At 39.1% G+C, this 19,262-nt stretch overlaps 1 protein-coding gene across 3 annotated transcripts in view; it reads left to right on the forward strand.

Moving 5' to 3' along the window:
* The first annotated feature begins 2,517 nt into the window (after positions 1-2,517).
* Positions 2,518-19,262, forward strand: part of arhgap17b (Rho GTPase activating protein 17b) — a 90,479-nt gene continuing 73,734 nt past the window's right edge. For all 3 annotated transcript variants that reach the window (XM_061974359.2, XM_061974361.2, XM_061974360.2), the window contains exon 1: positions 2,518-2,918. In XM_061974359.2, the coding sequence (XP_061830343.1) occupies positions 2,866-2,918 (53 nt within the window). In that variant the 5' untranslated portion in view covers positions 2,518-2,865. The remainder of the gene's footprint in view (positions 2,919-19,262) is intronic.

Below are 19,262 nucleotides of genomic sequence, written 5' to 3' on the forward strand. Positions count from 1 at the left end.
TTCCTGGGATTAAAGGCCTCACCTTTTCTCCTCCAAACATATTGCTGGGTATTGTGGCCAATTTTAGTTTTCATCTGACCACAGAAGGTCTTATCTTTGTCCATGTGATGTCAGATGAAACAAAATTGTATGTGCTCCAATCACTCTATCACAAAAAAATAAGAGTTGTAGAAATTATTGGTTAACTCAAGACAGCCATGACATCATGTTCTTTACAAATGTATGTAAACTTTTGACCACGACTGTATGTATATCATACTTGCCAACCCTCCCGAATTTTCCGGGAGACTCCCGAAATTCAGCGCCTCTCCCGAAAACCTCCCGGGACAAATATTCTCCCGAAAATCTCCCGATTTTCAGCCGGAGCTGGAAGCCACGCCTCCTCCAGCTCCATGCGGACCTGAGTGAGGACAGCCTTTTTACACGACGGGAGGACAACAGGGTGACAAGAACTAAATCATCCAGACTAGAGATAAATTGTATTATTATGTTTATTTTACCTAAAAATAAATATATTTATTAATTAAGAAAAAAAACAAAACAAAAACATTTTTACTATATTTTGCTAAAAACATCAAAATTAATTGTATTTTTATTTGTATTTTTTTGTGACTCCTTATTACATCCAGCCATAGAATTATACATTAAAATAAACATATTTGAAATAATTGATTTTAAATTATCATAATAATTAATTTAAAATGACCACATTTAATTATTAAAATAATTGCTTGTTTATCAACAACTTTAGCATTTTATTCATTACATTTTGAAACTCTCAGAAGCCAAGCAATGTTATATTCCTTAATATTTATTTATGCAAGTTTGAAGTATCAATTATCTAAACACAGTTTTGTTTGCATATTTTCAGGATGTGTATATATATATATATATATATATATATATATATATATATATATATATATATATATATATATATATATATATATAAATATATATATATATATATATATATATATATATTAGAGATGCGCGGTTTGCGGGCACAACCGCGGAGTCCGCGGATTATCCGCGGATCGGGCAGATGAAATTTTAAAAAATTAGATTTTATCCGCGGGTCGGGTCGGGCGGTTGAAATAAAAAAAAATTAGATTTTAAATAGATTCAGGCGGGTGGCAGTTAAACCAATTCGGAAATATATATACATAGTTAAATGTTGTTACCCACATACGAAAAACGAGCAGGCACCTGCTGCATATGCCACAACAGAAGAAAAAAAAGAAAAAGAGATGGACACTTTTACGGAGCGGAGAAGGCCCCCGACGCCTCGCCGGGGTCCGGGACCGAGGCCCCTTCCCCCGAGAGGGCCCCACCGGGAGCCGTAGCTGAGGCGATCCGCGAGAAGGGCCCGACGCACGTCCAGGGTCACCGCACCGACTCCCCGCCGCGGCCGGCGTCACGCGCAGAAGGTAAGCAGCTTACCTGCCGGGGGCTCGTAACAGGGGGTCACTCCGCGTGCTCCGCCCGCGCAGCTTACCTGCCCGCCACCCCTGTTGCCGGGGGGTGCGTAACACGGGTGACTCCGCGCGCAGTGCGCTCACGAAAGGGGTGGGGCTCACCCTGGTTGATATAGACAGCAGGACGGTGGCCATGGAAGTCGGAACCCGCTAAGGAGTGTGTAACAACCCACCTGCCGAATCAACTAGGCCATACCCGGCCGTCGCCGGCAGCGAGACGCGCTTGGAGGTGCGCTCAGCGCGGCTCCCATATGATTGCGCACTGGTGTGCGTCTGGGTCGTGACAGTGTGGCACGCGAATGTCTGTGCTGCATTGGATCAGTCTCCTTTTTTTAACAGGCAAAAGCTTTATAACCTCACTAATGCCTTGCATCGTCTATATTAGATATATAACAACGGGCGGGTGCGGGCGGATGCGGTTCTGATCAAATGTTAGATCGGGTGGATTGCGGATGGTTGACGACTTTCTGATGCGGTTGCGGATGAAATAATTGCCTATCCGCGCATCTCTAATATATATATATATATATATATATATATATATATATATATATATATATATATATATATATATATATATATATATATATGTATGAAATACTTGACTTGGTGAATTCTAGCTGTCAATATAGTCCTCCCCTCTTAACCACGCCCCCACCCCCCACCTCCCGAATTCGGAGGTCTCAAGGTTGCCAAGTATGATGTATATATATATATATATATATATATACATACATATGTATATATTGCTCTGACATGTAATATATTATACATAATATTTATTATATCTTATACATAATATTTATTTGTTTATTTTATCAAATAAATATTTATATCGCGGGGGTGCTGCATATGGCGCCTCTCCCAGCTGCACTATAATTAAAACTAGGACGATATAATAACATTGTAAACAATAAAACATACACACACATATATATATATGTATATATATATAAAACGGAGGATATATGAAGTATGTATTGAGTTAGACGTATATTTAGCCACCTAATGAGGTGTCTTTGCCGAGCAGACGCATGACGTGACGTCACACATTGCAGCCTACAGTAGGGAAGTAAAAGGCAGCACTTCCTCCTTTAAACGCTGTACTCCACCTCACAAGTACGCTCCTTCACTCACATTGTGTCACTTCTTCAAGGCTGACAAAGTCCTCCCACCTCAGTTCCCACTTCGGACTTCTTCTGGACGCTTCCAGCGGGCAGGAAATACCGGAGTGAGGTTCTTTTTTTCTTCCCTCTGCGCGACAATGGCTGGCGTCACTTTTTGGAAACACGGCGTGTGAAAACTTCCGCGGAGGTACTTTTTTTTTTTTTTTTTTTTTTGGTTAAAGTTGAGGTTAATTTAAGAGGTAAACGAGGAGGACGAGAAGATGAAAAAACAGTTCAACCGCATGAGGCAACTTGCCAACCAAACCGTCGGAAGGTAAGTGTTTTCATCATAATAACGTTTGTTTTTAAGGGCAGGCATTTTGTATTCTTCTTGTGGGCGTGGCCGGAAGTCAACTTTCAAGCAAGTCAAAGCTAACTGACCTAATATATTTGTTTTTTTTAATGTCTACTTCATTTGTTTCATCTATTCATTAGGTGCACAGCCAACACAACACCTGTATGAAAGGACAATGATCAATGCTCAGTTGGGAATTAACACATAAAGTGGCAAGAAACACATCAATAATGAATAAAGCAAAACATGTTATAGACCACAGGCATCAGAGGGTTAGTCTTAAACTGGATAAGAAGTTATCTAATGAACAGGAAACAATACGTGAAGGTAGGCGAACACACCTCTACAACGCTAAATATATCCTGTGGTGTACCTCAGGGATCAATACTAGGACCTAAATTATTCAATCTATATATAAATGACATTTGTAAAGTTACAAAAGATTTAAAGTTAGTATCATTTGCGGATGATACAACAGCGTTTTGTTCAGGAGAGAACACACAGAAGATACTACAAATAATAACAGAAGAAATGAACAAATTAAAAAGATGGTTTGACAAAAACAGACTATCGTTGAATCTCAGTAAAACTAAAATAATGCTATTTGGTAACAGTAGAAGAGAAAGTCAAACACAAATACAAATAGACGGAATAGAAATTGAAAGAGTAAATGAAACCAAATTTCTAGGTATAATGATTGATGATAAATTGAACTGGAAATCTCACGTAAAAAATATACAACATAAAGTAGCAAGAAACACGTCAATAATGAATAAAGCAAAACATGTTCTAGACAAAAAATCACTTCATATTCTCTACTGCACACTAGTGTTACCATATCTGAGTTATATATGACATGGCACCCCAAACCATCACTGATGGTGGAAACTTTACACTAGACTTCAGGCAACGTGGGTCCTGTGCCTCTCCTGTCTTCCTCCAGACTCTGGGACCTCGATTTCCAAAGGAAATGCAAAATTTGCATGGTTGGGTGATGGTTTGGGGTGCCATGTCATCTGCTGGTGTCGGTCCACTCTGTTTCCTGAGATCCAGGGTCAACGCAGCCGTCTACCAGCAAGTTTTAGAGCACTTCATGCTTCCTGCTGCTGACCTGCTCTATGGAGATGGAGATTTCAAGTTCCAACAGGACTTGGCGCCTGCACACAGCGCAAAATCTACCCGTGCCTGGTTTACGGACCATGGTATTTCTGTTCTAAATTGGCCCGCCAACTCCCCTGACCTTAGCCCCATAGAAAATCTGTGGGGTATTGTGAAAAGGAAGATGCAGAATGCCATACCCAAAAACGCAGAAGAGTTGAAGGCCACTATCAGAGCAACCTGGGCTCTCATAACACCTGAGCAGTGCCAGAAACTCATCGACTCCATGCCACGCCGCATTAACGCAGTAATTGAGGCAAAAGGAGCTCCAACCAAGTATTGAGTATTGTACATGCTCATATTTTTCATTTTCATACTTTTCAGTTGGCCAACATTTCTAAAAATCCCTTTTTTGTATTAGCCTTAAGTAATATTCTAATTTTGTGACACACGGAATTTTGGATTTTCATTTGTTGCCACTTCAAATCATCAAAATTAAATGAAATAAACATTTGAATGCATCAGTCTGTGTGCAATGAATAAATATAATGTACAAGTTACACCTTTTGAATGCAATTACTGAAATAAATCAAGTTTTTCAAAATATTCTAATGTACTGGCTTTTACCTGTATATATATATTTTTTGCAGCTTATGTAAAAAAAAAAAATATTGTTAATGTATTATATATATATATACATGTATATTATTATATTACTGATTGTTAAACGCGGCCCTCTGAGGGCAACCATAACTCCGATGTGGCCCTCAATGAAAACGAGTTTGACACCCCTGTTCTAGACCAAAAATCACTTCATATTCTCTACTGCTCACTAGTGTTACATATCTGACTTATTGTGCAGAAATATGGGGAAATAACTACAAAAGTACACCTCATTCACAAACTGTGTTACAAAAAAGATCAGTTATAATAATACATAATGTCTGTTATAGAGAACATACAAACCCTTTATTCATTGAATCGAAAATACTGAAATTCCACGACATAACAGCTAAAATTGTACACAAAGCAAACTATAATCTGCTACCCAAGAATGTACAACAAAGGAGAATTATAACCCTAGAGAAAAATGTAATTTAAAACATTTGTACGCACGTACAACACTTAAGACCTTCAGTATATCAGTATGTGGAATTAAATTTATAGAATGGATTAAGCAAATAAATCAAACATTGTACTATCATGATCCACTTTAAGAAACTTCAAAGTGTTTACAAAGTACAAAGAAGAAGAACCATGATAAACATTCTGAATTTATTTCATCCATCCATTCATTTTCTAGATAATCTTACTCATCTCACCATATGAAATATAACTTACCGTATTTTCCGCACCATAAGGCGCCCTGGGTTATAAGCCGCGCCTTCAATGAACGGCATATTTCAAAACTTTGTCCACCTATAAGCTGCCCCGTGTTGTAAGCCGCATCTAACTGCGCTAAAGGAATGTCAAAAAAACAGTCAGATAGGTCAGTCAAACTTTAATAATATATTAAAAACCAGCGTGATGTGGGCGCGCATGGAGTCGTATATCAACATGGACGGAGCTGCGTGAAAAAAGCCACCCGGCCTCTTCGCGTAAACTTACCTTAACCACTCGCTCATCTTTTCTTCATCCATCCATCCCTTCGAGTTAGCTTTTATGATGACGCCGGCTGGAAAGGTCTCTTTTGGCAAGGTCTTCCTTTTGAATATCACCATGGGTGGAAGTTTCTGGCCATTAGCATGGCAAGCTAGAACCACAGTGAAGGATGACTTCTCATTCCCTGTGGTGCGAATATTCACCGTACGTGCTCCCGTTGTATCCACAGTGCGGTTCACAGGAATATCAAAAGTCAGTGGAACCTCGTCCATGTTGATAATGTTCTCTGGCCGGATCTTTTTTTCAGCTATCTTGTTTTTACAATATGCACGGAAAGTAGCCAGCTTTTCTTGAAAGTCTTTAGGCAGTTGCTGTGAAATAGTAGTCCGTGTGCGGATGGAGAGATTGCGTCTTTTCATGAACCGGAAACCTGTCGCCATTTTGTGGTCTTTACAGATGTAAACACACAAAGGAAATGAAACGTAATATCCGCGCGCTTCTTCTTCTTCTTCTATGCGGGCGGGTGGTTGCTTACAGTAGAAGAAGAAGCGCTTCCTGTTCTATGGGGGCGGGTGCTTACCTTGGCGGTTGCTTGCGTAGAAGAAGAAGCACTTCCTCTTCTACGGGGAAAAAAGATGGCGGCTGTTTACCGTAGTTGCGAGACCGAAACTTTATGAAAATGAATCTTAATATTAATCCATATATAAAGCGCACCGGGTTATAAGCCGCACTGTCAGCTTTTGAGTAAATTTGTGGTTTTTAGGTGCGGCTAATAGTGCGGAAAATACGGTACGTCACCAATTATTATTTATTCATTTTTTATTGTTATTACTTATGGAGAATATTGTGAATACATTGAGAACAGGAAGTGAACTAAAGTTTTAGCAACTGCTATGTAAAGGAAAAGGGGTAGGATTCAATAAGCTCTGCTTCTTCCTACTCCTTTTCGAACATGTTGAATAGAGAAACTGGAAATTGTGATGTATCATGTTGTATGAATGCATGTTCGAAATAAACACTGTCAGTAAGATATTAATGTATATAATTATCATTGTGTGTATTGACTATTTATGCTGACCGGTCAGCAACTTGTGGCCCATGTGGCAACTATGGCCTGCAGTAGCCTTTCATTTGGCCTGCCATGCAATAAAGAATAAATAAAAACCTCAAAGGCGCTGTTACAACCCACAAATACTTCAAAGTATTTATATTATTACACTATTCCTACATTATACTTTTTTATCCAGTCAAATATATTCGCAGGAACAAATTAACGTGTTTAATCACACCTCAGGCGACGCAAAACTTGTCTCAGCGCCTCGTTGCACCTCACTGTAACGTCAGCACACAAATTTAGGCCAACAACAACATAGGTGTGTCTATGTGCAAATTGTACAACAAAGAAGCCAGCATAAGTTAATGCAAAATGTGTCAGCAAACACACTCGACCAAATGGTGTTGAGAGCAAAGATATGTAAGGCCATGTCTACACTAAGCCGGATAACCCCTTAAACTAATAATTATTTAGCCTAAGCCCTGTGTCAGCCACACTAATCTATCGTTTAAGGTCCCCCTCCTCGGACAATTTTTTACACGGGTAAGTGCGCCGTGTATTTCTTGAATGTCCAGCTTTTAGCTTTGTATGGACTCACTGATCGTTTACAAACTGAGTTCGAGGAGGAAGTGACGTCAGAAAGAACGCGCCAAAGCCAGCTTCATAATAAAGCGGTTTCGTAACTCGGAGCTAACCACTGGAAATATGGAGGCGAGTCATCCAGACATGCCCGTGTTTCTCCTTCCGTCTGTACAGACGCTTGTGGAAATCACACATGAATGAATACCTTAAGACAGGGGTGCTCACACTTTTTCTGCAGGCGAGCTACTTTTCAATTGATCAAGTCGTGGGGATCTACCTCATTCATATATATAATTTATATTTACTTATTTATGAAATATATGTTTTTGTTAACAAGTTAAAGGTGTTTAATGATAATGCAAGCATGTTTAACACATATAGTTAATATTGTTAAACAATTAAAGGTGTTTAATGATAATACAAGTATGTTTAATAAATATAGTTAATATTGTTAACAACTTAAAGGTGTTTAATGATAATACAAGAATGTTTAATACATATAGTTAATATTGTTAACAACTTAAAGGTGTTTAAAGATAATACAAGCATGTTTAACACATATAGTTAATATTGTTAACAAGTTAAAGGTGTTTAAAGATAGTACAAGCATGTTTAACACATATAGTTAATATTGTTACAAGTTAAAGGTGTTTAAAGATAATACAAGCATGTTTAACACATATAGATTCCTTTCTTTCATGAAGACAAGAATATAAGTTGGTGTATTACCTGATTCTGATGACTTGCATTGATTGGAATCAGACAGTGGTGCTGATAATGTCCGCATTTTCGAATGGAGGAGAAAAAAAGTCCTCCTTTCTGTCCAGTACCACATGAAAGTGGTTGGTTTTTGGCATCTTATTTGTCCAGCTTCCGTACTCCTTTGTATACACTTTACAAGAAGTACATTGTCGGCAAACTCCGTAGCTTGCTAGCTTGTGCACGCCAGCTTTCTGAGACTCTTATTTTGTTAGCACAACTGTGCAACTGTGCAGTCGGTCTTTGGAGTTTTGATGACAGGTACGGCGCCAGAGTCTGTTGAAATAAAGTGTTTCTCGCCTTCCAGTCGGTAATTTTAATGAGCTGGCAGCAGCCAGCGTCATCTCAGAAGACCCTCGGGTGCCGTGAATGTCAATAAAGTTACGAAAGTGACGTCATAGTGAAGATTTATGATCGCTCATTTTTAGGACTATTTTTTTAATGCCTGGCTGGTGATCGACTGACACACCCTCCGAGATCGACCGGTAGCTCGCGATCGACGTAATGAGCGCCCCTGCCTTAAGAGAAAGCGATTGCAGCTATTTGGGATACAACACTTCTCAGACGGCAAGAGAACTTTCCAATGTCCGGGTCAGCTGTGATTCAACTTACGGAAAAACTTCGTCCATTTGTCGAAGGAGAGACGACGAGAATACGGGCTACCGTGGATGTGATTTAAAAAAAGGTAGCGTGTGCTTTGTATTACCTGGCCGTCGAGGGAAAACTACGGAAAACAGCGAATGCATTTGGACTGGCAAAGCAGACTGTATCAGTTATTGTCCGCCATGTATGTCGCGGACTCAAGGTCTAGGTCCAGAGTATGTAAAGTCACCAAAAAGGAATGGACAATGAAGGTGAAGGCAAAAGAGTGAGGAGTGTCCTGACCAGATATCTATGTTCTTTGTGTACTTTCACGTGTTTATTAAAGATGTGATTAATTTATGATGGCTCAGGTGTGATTCACTACAATAGGGTCCCACAGCACACTGGATTCCAGTTCATTGAAATACCACAACACTGGATATTGTTCAGATAAGTGACATTTAAAAGGGAACATTATCACAATTTCAGAAGGGTTAAAACCATTAAAAATCAGTTCCCAGTGGCTTATTTTATTTTTCGAAGTTTTTTTCAAAATTTTACCCATCACGCAATATCCCTAAAAAAAGCTTCAAAGTGCCTGATTTTAACCATCGTTATATACACCCGTCCATTTTTCTGTGACGTCACATAGTGATGCCAACACAAACAAACATGGCGCATAGAACAGCAAGCTATAGCGACATTAGCTCGGATTCAGACTCGGACTTCAGCGGCTTTAGCGATTCAACAGATTAGGCATGTATTGAAACGGATGGTTGTAGTGTGGAGGCAGGTAGCGAAAACCAAATTGAAGAAGAAACTGAAGCTATTGAGCCATATCGGTTTGAACCGTATGCAAGCGAAACAGACGAAAACGACACGACAGCCAGCGACACGGGAGAAAGCGAGGACGAATTCGGCGATTGCCTTCTAACCAACGATTGGTATGTGTTTGTTTGGCATTAAAGGAAACTAACAACTATGAACTAGGTTTACAGCATATGAAATACATTTGGCAACAACATGCACTTTGAGAGTGCAGACAGCCCAATTTTCATCAATTAATATATTCTGTAGACATACCCTCATCCGCTCTCTTTTCCTGAAAGCTGATCTGTCCAGTTTTGGAGTTGATGTCAGCAGGCCAAGGAAGCTTGGGTCGATATTCTTCTCTTGATCATCTTCGGTGGCATAAGGGACTGTGTGAGCCAAGACATCCAGGGGGTTTAGCTCGCTCGTCTGCGGGAACAAACTGCCGCCATTGCTTGCCGTGCTACCGAGGTCCTTTGTCCCTGAATTGCTCACACACTCCGGCAGATTCAATGGGGGTCTGGCGGCAGATTTCTTTGACTTTATCGTTGGAAATGCATCTGCTTTGAGTGTCGCAGGATATCCACACATTCTTGCCATCTCTGTCGTAGCATAGCTTTCGTCGGTAAAGTGTGCGGAACAAACGTCCAATTTCTTGCCACTTTGGCATCTTTGGGCCACTGGTGCAACTTGAATCCGTCCCTGTTGGTGTTGTTACACCCTCCGACAACACACCGACGAGGCATGATGTCTCCAAGGTACGGAAAACAGTCGAAAAAACGGAAAATAACAGAGCTGATTTGACTCGGTGTTTGAGAAAATGGCGGATTGCTTCCCGATGTGACGTCACGTTGTGACGTCATCGCTCCGAGAGCGAATAACAGAAAGGCGTTTAATTCGCCAAAATTCACCCATTTAGAGTTCGTAAATCGGTTAAAAAAAATATGGTCTTTTTTCTGCAACATCAAGGTATATATTGACGCTTACATAGGTCTGGTGATAATGTTCCCCTTTAAGAGAAAGCGATTGCAGCTATTTGGGATACAACACTTCTCAGACGGCAAGAGAACTTTCCAATGTCAGCTGTGATTCAACTTACGGAAAAACTTTGTCCATTTGTCGAAGGAGAGACAACGAGAATACGGGCTCCCGTAGATGTGATAAAAAAGGTAGCGTGTGCTTTGTATTACCTGGCCGTCGAGGGAAGACTACGGAAAACATTGAATGCATTTGGACTGGCAAAGCAGACTGTATCAGTTATTGTCCGCCATGTATGTCGCGGACTCAAGGTCTAGGTCCAGAGTATGTAAAGTCACCAAAAAGGAATGGACAATGAAGGTGAAGGCAAAAGAGTGAGGAGTGTCCTGACCAGATATCTAGATCCGTAGATTGATTGTTGTCAAATGTTCTTTGTGTACGTTCACGTGTTTATTAAAGATGTGATTAATTTATGATGGCTCAGGTGTGATTCACTACAATAGGGCCCCACAGCACACAGGATTCCAGTTCATTAAAATACCACAACACTTGATATTGTTCAGATAAGTGACATTTAAAGGGGAACATTATCACAATTTCAGAAGGGTTAAAACCATTATAAATCAGTTCCCAGTGGCTTATTTTATTTTTCGAAGTTTTTTTCAAAATTTTACCCATCACGCAATATCCCTAAAAAAAGCTTCAAAGTGCCTGATTTTAACCATCGTTGTATACACCCGTCCATTTTCCTGTATTTTTTTAGCATCACAAAATCTTTTTTCGTGTTTTTTAATTTTTATTATGTTTAAAAACTCAGGAAATATGTCCCTGGACACATGAGGACTTTGAATATGACCAATGTATGATCGTGTAACTACTTGGTATCGGATCGATACCTAAATGTGTGGTATCATCCAAAACTAATGTAAAGTATCAAAGAAGAGAAGAATAAGTGATTATTACATCTTAACAGAAGTGTAGATAGAACATGTTAAACGAAAAAGTAAACAGATATTAACAGTAGATTAATATTTCATTTTCTACCACTTGTCCTTAATAATGTTGACAAAATAGTAGGTGTATAAATGACACAATATGTTACTGCAGGGGTGCTCACACTTTTTCTGCAGGCGAGCTACTTTTCAATTAATCAAGTCGTGGGGATCTACCTCATTCATATATATAATTTATATTTACTTATTTATGAAATATATGTTTTTGTTAACAAGTTAAAGGTGTTTAATGATAATACAAGCATGTTTAACACATATAGTTAATATTGTTAATACATTAAAGGTGTTTAATGATAACACAAGTATGTTTAATACATATAGTTAATATTGTTAACATGTTAACGGTGTTTAAAGATAATGCAAGCATGTTTAACAGATATAGTTAATATTGTTAACAAGTTAAAGGTGGTTAAAAATAATACAAGCATGTTTAACACAAATAGTTAATATTGTTAACAACTTAAAGGTGGTTAAAGATAATACAAGCATGTTTAACACATATAGTTAATGATGTTAACAAGTTAAAGGTGGTTAAAGATAATACAAGCATGTTTAACACATATAGATTCCTTTCTTTCATGAAGACAATAATATAAGTTGGTGTATTACCTGATTGTGATGACTTGCATTGATAGGAATCAGACAGTGGTGATGATAACGTCCGCATTTTCGAATGGAGGAGAAAAAAAGTCCTCCTTTCTGTCCAATACCACATGAAAGTGGTTGGTTTTTGGCATCTTATTTGTCCAGCTTCTGTACCCCTTTGTATACACTTTACAAGAAATACATTGTCGGCAAACTCCGTAGCTTGCTAGCTTGTGCACGCCAGCTTTCTGAGACTCTTATTTTGCTAGCGCAGGCAGGATGAAACAGAGCTTTTATTGTGCAAACGTGCAGTCGGTCTTTGGAGTTTTGACGACAGGTACGGCGCCAGAGCCTTCCAGTCGGTAATTTTAATGAGCTGGCAGCAGCCAGCGTCATCTCAGAAGACCCCCGGGTGCCGTGAATGTCAATCAAGTGACGAAAGTGACGTCATAGTGAAGATTTATGATCGCTCATTTTTAGGACTATTTTTTTAATGCCTGGCTGGTGATCCACTGACACACCCTCTGAGATCGACCGGTAGATCGCGATTGACGTAATGAGCACCCCTGTGTTACTGCATATGTCAGCAGCTAAATTAGGAGCCTTTGTTTGTTTACTTACTAATAAAAGATGTCTTGTATGTTCACTATTTTATATAAGGACAAACTTGCAATAATAAACATATGTTTCATGTACCCTAAGATTTTTGGTTAAAATAAAGCCAATAATGCCATTTTTTGGGGTCCCCTTTATTTAGAAAAGTATCGAAAAGTATGGAAATATATTTTGGTACCGGTCCCGATACCAATATTTGGGTACAACACTAATGTACACCAGTATTTCCTTTCCTTTCCATCCCCATGAAAGTACACAGTCATTGCCTCTCTTTGTATCCACGTTGGCTGCAATGTTGCTTCAAAAAAAAACAAAAAAACCTCCTGCCGTGCATTCCCCCATATGTTGTGGGACAGTAGTAAAACTTGGCAATGTAAATGTGTTCTTTTTAATGATGTGTAAGTACCTCTATTTGGCTTGGGCAGGGTCAGTTGGCCACGGAGGGATAATGTTGAGTCAGCGCTTTGGTGGCGCTCAAAGCCAGCGAGACAGTGGAAAGCAGCCTGTGGGCCACTGAGGGGTGTTCCTGTAAAAGAGGCAGCCAGTTTAATAGAATGAAGACATCATTTATGTTAGATAACATAACACAGATTAGTGTTCATTACTTCCTTTTTTTTTGTCTCCAAGCAGGTTGTTGCATTTGTTTTTGCTGCATATTCTTTGGGTTATGGGCTCAATAGGGCATTGTATAATAAAGTCTATTCTTGGAACAATGGCAGCTGGTCAAGGTCACGCTCTGCTGCAGGTAAATCAATGCTAATTCATGGCTGATAGCCCTTTTAGCACACACCTTTTTCCGCCAAGTCGAAGTAATCCGATGCGTAAAGCAATTATGTGATGTGAATGTTGATTTTAACCATTTGGCTCATAGCTTACTGTTAAAGTAGATTAGAATGAACAGCTTTGTTTGTTTAGAAAGGCAATAGTTTGTCATTACCTGAACTACTTGCAGTCGTGGTCTATAGTTGACATACACTTGTGAAGAACATAATTTCTACAACTCTTATTTTTTTGTGATAGAGTGATTGGAGCACTTACTTGTTGGTCACAAAACATTCGTGAAGTTTGGTTGTTTTATGAATTTATTATGGGTCTACTGAAAATGTGAGCAAATGTGCTGGGTCAAAAGTATACATACTAGAGATGCGCGGATAGGCAATTATTTCATCCGCAACCGCATCACAAAAGTCGTCAACCATCCGCAGCCACCCGAATTAACATTTAATCAACAAAGCACCCGCCCGTTGTTATATATCTAATATAGACGATGCAAGGCATTAGTGAGGTTATAAAGCTTTTGCCTGTTAAAGAAAGGAGACTGATCCAATGCAGCAATCATCTGGGAGCCGCGCTGAGCGCACCTCCAAGCGCGTGGAGGTGCGATGTCCCTCGCGCCCGAGGCTTCAGCGCGCACCGCGGCGGCCATCCTACTCGTCGCGACCTAGCCCTCGCGGCTCTCGCTGCCGGCGACGGCCGGGTATGGGCCCGACGCTCCAGCGCCATCCATTTTCAGGGCTAGTTGATTACTCCTTAGCGGGTTCCGACTTCCATGGCCACCGTCCTGCTGTCTATATCAACCAACACCTTTTCTGGGGTCTGATGAGCGTCGGCATCGGGCGCCTTAACCCGGCGTTCGGTTCATCCCGCAGCGCCAGTTCTGCTTACCAAAAGTGGCCCACTCGGCTCACCAGGGTGAGCCCCACCCCTTTCGTGAGCGCACTGCTTTTATTATAGCTGAAGTTAGTTTAGCAGGTTTAAAACCATTTTTTATTTTTTTCAAGTTGCCGCACCTCCCATAATAGAAGGCCATTCTAAAACCTTCATTCTAGCCTGATTTAGCCATTTCTTTACCGCTTTTGACGTGTGTTTGGGGTCATTGTCCTGTTAAAACACCCAACTGCACCCAAGACCCAACCTTCGGGCAGATTTGCTCACATTTTCAGTAGACCCATAAAAGAACCAAACTTTATGAATGTTTTTTGTGACCAAAAAGTATGTGCTCCACATACCGGTACTTGTTGGTCACAAAAAACATTGATGAAGTTTGGTTCTTTTATGGGTCTACTGAAAATGTGAGCAAATCTGCTGGGTCAAAAGTATACATACAGCAATGTCATACTTGCCAACCCTCCCGAATTTTCCGGGAGACTCCCGAAATTCAGCGCCTCTCCCGAAAAACTCCCGGGACAAATATTCTCCCGAAAATCTCCCGATTTTCAGCCGGAGCTGGAAGCCACGCCCCCTCCAGCTCCATGCGGACCTGAGTGAGGACAGCCTTTTTTCATGACGGGAGGACAACAGGGTGACAAGAACTAAATCATCCAGACTAGAGATAAATTGTATTATTATGTTTATTTTACCTAAAAATAAATATATTTATTAATTAAATAAATAAAAAAACTTAAATACATTTTTACTATATTTTGCTAAAAACATCAAAATTAATTGTATTTTTATTTGTATTTTTTGGTGACTCCTTATTACATCCAGCCATAGAATTATACATTAAAATAAACATATTTGAAATAATTGATTTTAAATTATCATAATAATTCATTTAAAATGACCATATTTAATTATTAAAATAATTGCTTGTTTATCAACAACTTTAGCATTTTATTCATTACATTTTGAAACTCTCAGAAGCCAAGTTATGTTATATTCCTTAATATTTATTTATGCAAGTTTGAAGTATCAATTATCTAAACACAGTTTTGTTTGCATATTTTCAGGATGTAGATATCTCTCTCTCTCTCTCTCTCTATATATATATATATATATATATATATATATATATATATATATATATATGAATTATATATATATAATATATAATATGTATGAAATACTTGACTTGGTGAATTCTACCTGTCAATATACTCCTCCCCTCTTAACCACGCCCCCAACCACAGCCCACCCCACCCCCCACCTCCCGAAATCGGAGGTCTCAAGGTTGGCAAGTATGAGCAATGTTAATATTTGCTTACATGTCCCTTGGCAAGTTTCACTTTAATAAGGCGCTTTTGGTAGTCATCCACAAGCTTCTGGCAAGCTTCTGCTTGAATTTTTGACCACTTTTATCTGACATCACATGGACAAAGATAAAACCTTCTGGAGGAAAGTTCTGTGGTCAGATGAAACAAAAATGTAGCTGTTTGGCCACAATACCCAGCAATATGTTTGGAGGAGAAAAGGTGAGGCCTTTAATCCCAGGAACACCATTCCTACCGTCAAGCATGGTGGTGGTAGTATTATGCTCTGGGCCTGTTTTGCTGCCAATGGAACTGGTGTTTTACAGAGAGTAAATGGGACAATGAAAAAGGAGGATGACCTCCAAATTCTTGAGGACAACCTAAAATCATCAGCCTGGAGGTTGGGTCTTGGGTGCAGTTGGGTGTTCCAACAGGACAATGACCCCAAACACACGTCAAAAGTGGTAAAGGAATGGCTAAATCAGGCTAGAATGAATGTTTTAGAATGACCTTCCCAAAGTCCTGACTTAAAGGTGTGGACAATGCTGAAGAAACAAGTCCATGTCAGAAAACCAACACATTTAGCTGAACTGCACCAATTCTGTCAAAAATTCAAGCAGAAGCTTGTGGATGGCTACCAAAAGCGCCTTATTGCAGGTAAACTTGCCAAAGGACATGTAAGCAAATATTAGAATAAAATTAACTTTATGTATATGCATGCACCTTTTTGGCCATAATTGGCCATACGGCGAGTTAATTAGAAAAAGTTGAGAGTGACAAAAGTAGCGATATGCAAATAAAGCCAGATTTTATGTGCCAACATGGGTCATTTTTACGAACTCGTCCCTTTGTCTGCGTGCCATATCGCAGAATCGAGAGCCCAAGCAAAGAATCCCACACGTTGGTGACTCAGTCAGTGGGCTTATTTTTTTTTTATTGCAATAAAGACTGTTTGAAGTCTTTAAAATAAGCCACCATAGGGCCACAGGAAGTTGCGAGTGCCAGCGCAATGATAAAGGATAAAAGTGATGTTAAATGTTAACTTAAATGTATTTCACCTGGTTTTCTGTATGTAAAACTATAATAATTCTCTATAAAATGTGTTTTGTGTTTATATTTTTCCGGGTCGGAACTCTAGAATAGATTAATTGGATTTACATTATTTCTTATGAGAAAAATTGCTTCGATATTTGTGCGCGTTGGGTCTTTGCTTTACCTTTTGGAACAAAAAAAACACAGAGGCAAAGTAGTACCTCAACTTACAAGCTTAATTGCTTTTGTGATGGAGCTTTTAACTCAAAACGCTTGTATATCAAATCATGGTCTCCCAAATTAAATGAACTGAAATGTTTTTTAATTGGAGCTTGGCCCGTCACAAAACAGCAGTTTTACCATGTATCTTGCCTTTTTAAAAGAAACAAACTTTTGGATAAGAAATATTGTATAAAAACATGTCGTTTTTTAAAATAATGTAATAATGCTATACAGTATTTACCATGGAAAGTGGACCTTCACAGCTGCTTCTCCGTCAACCACACCATCAGCAGCTTTTCCATATTTTTAAGGTTAATTGTCTGACATTTAGAAATTATTTTAAAAATCTTGGGTGACCTAAGACCTAAGCAGTGCGACGCTGAATTTACTTAGCCAAGTTGGCGACAGGCTCAGTCAGGTTTTCGATTATTTATTTTTTAATTCAATCAATATTTTATCCGCTTCTTCTCAGCATTGTCCTTCATACTCACTCTTCTTTTTTTCTATAATTTGAAAAACAAAGTTATGTTGATCTCTTGCTTATCAGCTAATTCTAGCAAGTAAGACCAGACGTTTTAAGAACATCTTTCGGGGTTCACTGTAATGGCACAGATGCTTGTAACTCAAATTTGCGCTTGCAACTTTAAAGCATAACAATTACGATAGAGACAGCTTTTATCCCAAAACACTATAAAGTAAGTTCTGGTAAAACTGCTATTAAAACATTTTATTAATTTTTCTCAACTTAGCGTACACTGTTGGTGCTGCATCAGAGATTTGACATGAAACTAACTAGGGCTGCAGCTAACGATTATTTTTCTATCGATTAATCTATAGATTATTTTTTCGATTATTCGGTTAATCTATAGATTATTTTTTCGATTAATCTATAGATTATTTTTCCTTTAACCGATTTTTTTTTTTATTTAAAATGAAGAGGAAAAAATAAATGTAGGCCAGTTTTTTCAAAAGGCATGGCTTTTATTTACAAAAAAAAAAGTATGGCCACTCCGTCAACATTGACAACAACATGACAAAATATTCTGTAACAATGTAAACATTTAAAACTTTTAACATTTAACAAAATTAAAAGTAGCTTATTTGCTTTTTAATGTGCAAATATAAAAGTAAACATCCAGTGCAAATCTTAATATTCTGGAATAGTATAAGCATTTCAAAAGTAAAAGTATTGCTTATTTTGCTTTAAAATGTGCAAAAATAAAGATAAACATCCAATACAAAAAAGTGCAAAACGGAAATATTCTGTAACAAGTGTAAACATTTCAACAAAAGTAAAAGTATTGCTTATTTGCTCAAATGTGCAAAAATAAAGCTAAACATCCAATACAAAAAAGTGTACAGTGTAAACATTTCAACAAAAGTAAAAGTATTGCTTATTTTGCTTAATAACACAACAATGATAGTATGATTAAAGTGAAAGTTAATTGTTGGTTTGTACATAGTATATGTAACTGTTAATGTTGTAAAAGGTATTTGCACAACTAATTAACGTTAGCGTTTGTGACACGTCTTGTGCCGTGGGGTTCTTTCAGGACCGACAGACTGAACGCCAGACGGCTTTGCCAGGTTTACAATCTTTTAATTTTACACAAAGTCTTTTCTCTTCCAACTGCGCGGATCGCGCACCTGGGCACGATTGCGGCGTCGCTCCCGGCGCGCCCCGCCTCGCCGCTCGCTCGCCGCCGCCGCCGCCTCTCCACAGCGTTAAAGAGGAGCGCGTCTTTGTAAACACTGAACAGGCACGCCAAACGCGCCTCTCAGAGCGAAACGGTGCTTTAGTTTATGAATTTACAACGCAGATACAAATGACACATTCATGTTTTTGTGTAATAATGACAACGTATACGCACGCGGACGATTGACTTGTTGATGGTGATGGCAAGAACGCTGTCGGGGGTTTTCTTTTCAAATGTTCGTTCATAGCCGTTGTGCTGCTATGATAGGCCATTTCCGCTCGACACAGTGTGCATACAACAACATTATTAGGCCGTTTATTGAAATACTCCCACACTTTTGACGACTTTTGGCGTGCTTTTTTCCCCTCGCTCGCATCGTCTGCTTTGCGCTCCGCCATGACAGTAAAGTAGTGTGACGTAAATATGCGACGCGCCGACGCACAAAAACGGCGTCGACGTATTTACGTAACCGATGACGTCGACTACGTCGACGCGTCGTTTCAGCCTTAAAACTAACTAACCAACAGACTTTATGGGAGGTGCGGCAGCTTGAAAAAAATAAAAAATGGTTTTAAACCTGCTAAACTAACTTCAGCTATAATAAAAAAAAAGCAAGCGGTTGTTCCATGTTCTCTGAGTAGAGTCTCACTATGCCACAAACGGTTCTTTACAATTTTCTTAGTACGTGCCCTCCTCACATCTTACAACAGTACTAACTCAGG

The sequence above is a fragment of the Nerophis lumbriciformis genome, linkage group LG22 (genome assembly GCF_033978685.3).
Source record: "Nerophis lumbriciformis linkage group LG22, RoL_Nlum_v2.1, whole genome shotgun sequence".
Taxonomy (NCBI): domain Eukaryota; kingdom Metazoa; phylum Chordata; class Actinopteri; order Syngnathiformes; family Syngnathidae; genus Nerophis; species Nerophis lumbriciformis.